Genomic DNA, 7182 nt, shown 5'->3' with positions numbered 1-7182 from the left:
ACAATATACTTGTCCTAGTCTCATTGTTGTTGTTAAGTGGTTTTGAGTTAGTTGCGATTCATATCAACGTTGTATAGGGTTTCCTAAGCTTTAAATCGTCTCAGGAGCAGAAAAGCCTCATCTTTCTCCCATTAGTCTCATTGTTGTTGTTAAGTGCCGTCGAGTTGGTTCCTACCCATAGCGACCCTGTATAGGGTTTCCAAGGAGCAGCTGGTGAGCTTAAACCACTGACCTGGTAGTGTGTTTAAAAAAAAAAATTTTTTTTTAAGTCCAATAAAACCAGTGGTTTCCAAGGGAATCTGATGGGTCAGTTACATTCAAGGCAGAGAAATCAGTTCAGAAAGGCATGGAGACTGCTTTTAGGGGGGATTCCAAAATCTTGATAGATTTTCTTGAAGGACACAGGACAATTACAGGAACATTATTTAAAAGTTTTAAGAAAATTGAAAACTGGATTGGTGAGAAAAGGCCAAGAAAGTTGAGACAAGAATTTTTTTTTCTATCATGACATTGCGCCTGCTCACCTGCTCATTTTCAGGGGTAGCAAAGACTGTCCTATTCTAATTTCATTGGGAAACCTTACCTTATTCACCTTACAGTCTCCATCTTGCCCCTTTAGATCTCTTTTGGTTCTTCAAACTTGAAGACCATTGAAAAGGAGTGTGATGTGAGCCCTTTGAGTATGTCAAACTGCTGTTTTGACATGGTGTAAATGGAAGAACACAGAGTTCTAGAAAGGGTTGTTGTTGTTAAGTGCCTTTGAGAGAGATGTAAATACTACCTTCCGAAGTGTATAGATCTAGATGGAGGATATTTTTGTTTAATAAAGGGTTCTATGATTTTGTAGCAATACTTTTGACTTACCCTCATTTTAAAAACTATGTCTATTAAAGTCACATGTGGCCTTATAGGACAAAAACTGGACTGCTAACCACAGGATCATTAGTCAAACAGACCAGTTGGCTCCTGGAAGCTCTATACAGGGTCATTATGAGTCCAAACCTACTGAGGCCACTTGACAACAAGTCAAATGTATTATATGCAGTTGTAATTTTGATATTGTTAAAATGCCCTTCCTGGATATACCACAGATTCTCATATATGTTGATTTAAATAAATATAGAAACTTTACAATAAAAGAGACCTAAGGAAGCTACTCTGTCTTGCAGATGAGTCATCTGATGCCCTGAGAGAACATGACAACAATGGCAAAACGGCATCAGAACCCATACAGGTGTCTGAACTTAGACTCCTAAACCTCTTGAGTCCATTTTAGAGTTTTATTATTTTGATACTGCCATTTTCTAACCTGTCAGCAACGTAATTTCTAATTTCTTATTATTCTTTCCGATTTTTTTCCCCCATAGACTGTTTTCCTATCCTAGATTGATCATGTGTGCTGTGAAGTGACCCTTGGACAATTCTGCCCGTCCTGAGTTTTGCCAAGTGAGGGATCCTTATTGGGCTGGGAGAATGCTGGACTTGGTAAACCAACTAGGAAAGCCGACTTCTGACAGCCACTCCCAAGAGAGAAGTTAAATTATAAAGGGAATGAACGTGATGTTCTGCAATCTCGCATGCACCAATTTTGCAAACGGATAGTTGATTTGTAATGTACCTTTTAGGCTAAAGGAAGCCCGCCTCGGGTGTCGAAGTGATCATTGGATGGTTTGACAGTCAATCAACAAGGATATAAATATGGGAGACCGGCTGCTCCGCCCCCAGAAAAACCAGGACCGCAGAGCGTGGTGAGACGTGCACAGGTAAGAGTCTCTGCGGGTAATTACTGCTTGTTGCTTCACATTAACTTAAGCAGAAAATAAGAGACCTTTTATCTCTTCCCTTCCCTGTGGGGCAGACGTGATGGCGGAAGCCGCGGCCACGGGTGCCAGCGGAGAGACGATGGCGGCGATGGCGGTAGCGGAAGGTACCTCAGGCCCTGCGGGCTTGAGTCTGGGTCGCGGCTTCTCGAGCTACCGACCCTTCGAACCCCAGGCGTTGGGTCTGAGCCCGAGCTGGCGTCTGACGGGCTTCTCCGGCATGAAGGGCTGAGGCTGCAAAGTCCCGCAGGAGACGCTGCTCAAACTCCTGGCGGGACTGACGCGGCCCGACGTGCGCCCCGCGCTAGGCCCGGGCCCTACCGGAGGCCATGAAGAGGCAATCCAGGAAGGCGGCCTGCCCTCTGGGACGGAACCCAGTCCACCCTTCCCAGTCCTGGGCATTGGAATAGACTCCTGTGTTATTCCACTGAGGCACGGAGGTCTGTCGCTGGTGCAGACCACGGATTTTTTTTACCCCCTGGTGGAAGATCCCTACATGATGGGGCGCATAGCTTGTGCCAATGTGCTGAGTGACCTTTACGCCATGGGCATTACTGAATGTGACAACATGTTGATGCTCCTCAGCGTCAGCCAGAATATGAGTGAGGAGGAACGCGAGAAGATCACACCACTCATGATCAAAGGCTTTCGAGATGCTGCTGAGGAAGGAGGCACTGCAGTGACTGGTGGGCAAACGGTGGTCAACCCTTGGATTATCATTGGTGGAGTGGCCACCGTGGTTTGTCAGCCGAATGAGTTTATAATGCCTGACAGCGCAGTTGTTGGAGATGTGCTGGTGTTAACCAAACCTTTAGGAACCCAAGTTGCTGTCAATGCTCACCAATGGCTGGATAATCCTGAAAGATGGAATAAAATAAAGATGGTAGTCTCCAGAGAAGAGGTAGAGATGGCCTATCAGGAAGCTATGTTCAATATGGCTACCCTCAACAGAATTGCTGCTGGCCTAATGCACACATTTAATGCCCACGCAGCCACAGATATCACAGGCTTTGGCATTCTAGGACATTCTCAGAATCTTGCGAAACAACAAAGAAATGAGGTGTCCTTTGTCATTCATAATCTGCCAATCATTGCTAAGATGGCTGCCATTAGCAAAGCCAGTGGAAGATTTGGGCTCCTTCAAGGAACTTCAGCTGAAACCTCAGGAGGACTTCTGATTTGTCTGCCAAGAGAACAGGCGGCCCGTTTTTGTTCCGAAATCAAATCTTCCAAGTATGGAGAAGGTCATCAAGCATGGATCGTAGGTATTGTAGAAAAGGGAAACCGGACGGCCCGGATCATTGACAAGCCTCGAGTTATCGAAGTTCTACCTCAGGGGGCCACTGCAACTGCTCTTGCTCCTGACACTTTCAACGCCTCCTCTGAGCCTACCTTATGAGACAGAATAGCAGAAGTTGTTTGGACCTTAGAGCTTTTGTAGACAATCAAGGACGATTCTCAAGAGATGCTTTTAAGAAAAAGCAAATTCCAAAGTCTGCCTGCATAGTGGTTTCAGCTGCCCTTTCTAAATGATTTGAATCACCTCATCAAAGCCAGCTTTCATGTCTATTCATTCCAAGGCCAGAAGTAACATTTTGGACTTTGGAGGGAGATTTTGTTCATCTCTTGGGTAGAAAAGGAGCAGAAGAGTTGGTTTCCTCTTTTCTAAGAGCAAGATGAGGTTATTTGATTTGAGAGATTTTTCTGTGCACTAGATTGATTCATTTCTGCACAGGGAGTGAGATTATTTATTAAAAGTAAATTATATGCGCACAGAAAGAATCAATTGCAAGTGGGGAAAAAAATTTAGATTAGAAGCAAATAACTTTGGACCAATACTTTTGATAAAGTTAAATTGTTCGAGAGAGATCTTATGCAATGTCAAATTCTTTATTAGATTTTCTGGAGAATCTGCTCTTTCCTGCTCTGGACAAGAATTGAGCAGCTTGTCCAATGACTGGGAAAGGAGCCTCTATAACCATCTGACTTGGTCTCTGTTAATGATGTTTCTCCTTCAAAATCCCACTAAGGAATGGGAGAAACAGAGAAAGCCTCAGAGCCCAGGCCTTGGTGGCCATTAAGTTGTTAAATCTTGTGCTGAAAATTAATTCCTGGTGATTTAATCAGTAAAGTAATTTCTAGCAAACATTAATAAAACTTTGTTGGAAAATTATTCTGGCTAATGTTTGGTTTCTTGGAGCTTTGAATCTTTCTTTTGCCGTCTTATAATAGGAAGCAATCGATACATATAGAATCTGGTAACATGCAGAGTGCATGTTTTTCCTGATCCTGAACCAGGGAGTCCCACACATCGAGTTAGGTTTGCATCTTCCTGCCTCCTGAGCAAAGTGCTCAAAGCAGATAGAAACCCAGGGACTAGAGCATCACCAATTCTTTGAAGATGGGAAGTTGGTAGAGATCCCTAGTGACACAATGGTTAAAGTGCTCAGCTACTAACTGAAAAGTCAGTTGTTGGAACCCACCAGCTAAAACATGTGGCAGTCTGCTTTCATAAAAATGTACTGTCTTGTAACCCCTGTGAGATAACTTTTCTGCTGTATGGGGTCACTATGAGTTGGTGTCAACCCAACGGGAGCGGGTTTGGTTTTGGGTGTGGAAAGTAGGTGGGAGAGGGTAACTGACTTAGCAGAATAGAAGAAGCTAAAATGTAAATGCCTTCTGAGTGGGGAAACACATCAGCGTGGAGATAGCTCTGAAGGTTCTAAGAAAGGTGGGGAGTGATGGTAGAGATAAAAACATACTGTTTTTAAATTTCTAACAGGGTAATTAGAGCTCTGAAGCCCCCTCACCACTGTATATAGCAGATGATTGCCTCTTACCTTTGCAGATAAAAGGTTTCCTTTAATTATCGCCCTCCTTCCAGTGACATCCAGTTGATTCCGACTCATGTTGACCCTATATAGGGTTTCCTAGTTGGAGTCCTGGTGTGGCTCTGGTTAATGCGCTGGACTGCAAAGTCAGTTTGAACCACAGGTTGGCAGTTCAAGCTCACCAGCTGCTTCTCAGAAACCCTATACTGGGTCACTATGGATCGGAACCAAGTCAACATTTAACAACAGGCTGTTAGGAGCCCTGGTAGCATAGTGTTATGCATTGGGCTGCTAACCACTAGATCAGCAGTTTGAACCTACCAGCAGCTCCATGGAAGAAAGATGAGGTTTTCTGCTCCTGTAAAGATTTACTGCCTTGGAAACCCTATATAGGGTCACTATGAGTCAGAGTTTCAGTGGCGCATCACCACTACCTTTTTAGGAGTCCTGTGATGGCACTGTCAGATAAACACTGGACTGTTAATTGCAAGGTTGGCAGTTCAAACCCACCAGCCACTCCTTGGGAAACCTATTATATAGGGTAGCTGTAAGTTAGAACCCACTTAACAATACCAACACCTACTCTTAAGAGTTAGTAACAACAGGCTTTATGGAAAGCGAAAGCCTCATCTCCTACCCGCCCACCACCACGACCAACAACAACTCCCAAGAGCAGCTTCATTAGTCCACTGCTTACCCTACACTGCCACCAGGGTTCCTTCTTTGTTGTTGAGTGCCTTTGAGTTGGTTCTAACTTGTGGAGTCCTGGTGGGCTGTGGATTAATGCGATGGGCTACAAAGTCAGTTTGACCCTCAAGGTTGGCGGTTCAAGCTCACCAGTCGCTCCTCAGAAACCCTATACAGGGTGGCTATGGGTTGGAATTGACTCCACAGCACTTAACAATAACAACTCATAGAGATCCTGTATAGAGTTTCCAAGGTGTGGGCTTGAACGACCAACCTTGCTTATCCTACAGTGTCAAATCAGGCTCCTTCTTAGAACCCTGGAAAACACTTGAAATCCTACACCTGTCTGTTGTCTATAGACAGTGGACAATAATTTTTAAAACCAAAATAAATAGAGTCCAATGTCTCAATTGGAGTCCTGGTGTGGTGCTGTGGGTTAAGGCATCAGACTGCAAAGTCATTTGAACTGCGAGGTCGGTGGTTCAAGCTCACCATCTGCTCCTTGGAAACCCTATACAGGGTCACTATAGGTCGGACTTGACAGCACTCAACAACAAAAACAGTGTCTCAATTACACCCTCAAAATGAATGAAAAATTACTTCAAAGTCAGGAACAAGAGGCCCAGGGAGCTTAATTGAACACAAATGGGAGAGATTAAAAAAAAGAACTTGTCATGAACTCATTCCTCAGCTTGTTGTTAAGTGCTGCCGAGTCAGTTCTGACTCATAGTGACCCAGTATAAGGTTTCTGTTCTGACTCATTATAGGGTTTCTGAGGAGCAGCTGGTAAGTTTGAACCACCGGCCTTGCGGTTTAAACCAACATTGTAGTCTAATGCTTATCCTATAATGCCATACCAGAACTCCTCAGTTTAGCTATTTTAAAACCTGGCTTGAAAAGGTCACATATGCCCCTTCCTCACACAGGACTGGAGAAAATGTGTCCAGAAAAAAGACCTATAAATACAAGCACTTAAGGGGGGTCCCAGTGTAATAGCCTACTTACTACATGATCCCTTTCCCTTAAAGACTCTCTATTGTAAAGCCTCTCTCAACTACATTAAGTTTTTAATGCTTCCTTCTTAAATATGAGCAAGGAGTTGTATGTTTCTAAGCAAAACTATAAAGAAACTCAGAGGAGAGAGACAAGGCAGGGAGCATAAGAAAACTTAAGACTGCAGAGAAAAGTTGTTAATATCCTCAATGAAAATTACTATAAAAGATAAAAGAACAAAGCACTGTTGTTAAGTGCCTAAGAGTCAGTTCCAACTCAGCGACCCTGTATAGTGTTTCTGGGGCTTTTAAATCTTTGCAAGAACAGAAAGTCTCTCAAACTGCTGACATTGTGGTTAGCCGTCCAACAAGTAACCCACTATGATAACAGTGCTCACTATCAAAGGAAAATCAAATGAAGCAGTTATCAATTCCATTAAAAAACAAAACATTGCATAACAGATGAAATGTAATGCCATAGTTAATGTAATGAGTACTGATTTAACAGTTGTTGTTAGGTGCCATGGAGTCAGATCTGACCTATAGTGACCCAAGGCACAACAGAACGAAACATATGATGTCCCTCTCCAGGAACTGGTCCTTCCTGATAGTATGTCCAAAGTATAAGAGACAAAGTCTGGTTATCTTGGCTTCTAAAAAGCACTCTCTCTACCCCTCTCGTTAAACCCTACCCTTCTCCTTAAGATCTGGCCCAATAGCTGCTGCTTTTTACTGTGATTTGGGTCAAAGTTTACGGGGCAAATCGGTTTCCCACTCAACAATTCATACACATTTTGCTTTGTGACATTGATTGCAATCCCCACAATGTAACAGCACTCATCCCGTTTCTGT

The 7182-nt window shown here is 43.5% G+C and overlaps 1 protein-coding gene across 1 annotated transcript; it reads left to right on the top strand.

Moving 5' to 3' along the window:
* Nucleotides 1-1863: 1863 nt before the first annotated feature.
* SEPHS2 (selenophosphate synthetase 2) lies at nt 1864-3219 on the top strand. The gene is given in 1 exon segment (XM_006878251.1): nt 1864-3219. A coding segment is annotated over 1 exon segment (1356 nt).
* The last annotated feature ends 3963 nt before the right edge of the window (nt 3220-7182 follow it).

The sequence above is a fragment of the Chrysochloris asiatica genome, unplaced genomic scaffold, assembly GCF_000296735.1.
Source record: "Chrysochloris asiatica unplaced genomic scaffold, ChrAsi1.0 scaffold00178, whole genome shotgun sequence".
In the NCBI taxonomy this organism is placed as follows: Eukaryota; Metazoa; Chordata; class Mammalia; order Afrosoricida; family Chrysochloridae; genus Chrysochloris; species Chrysochloris asiatica.
Note: the sequence above shows the minus strand (reverse complement) of the source record. Positions and strands in the feature narration are given on the sequence as shown.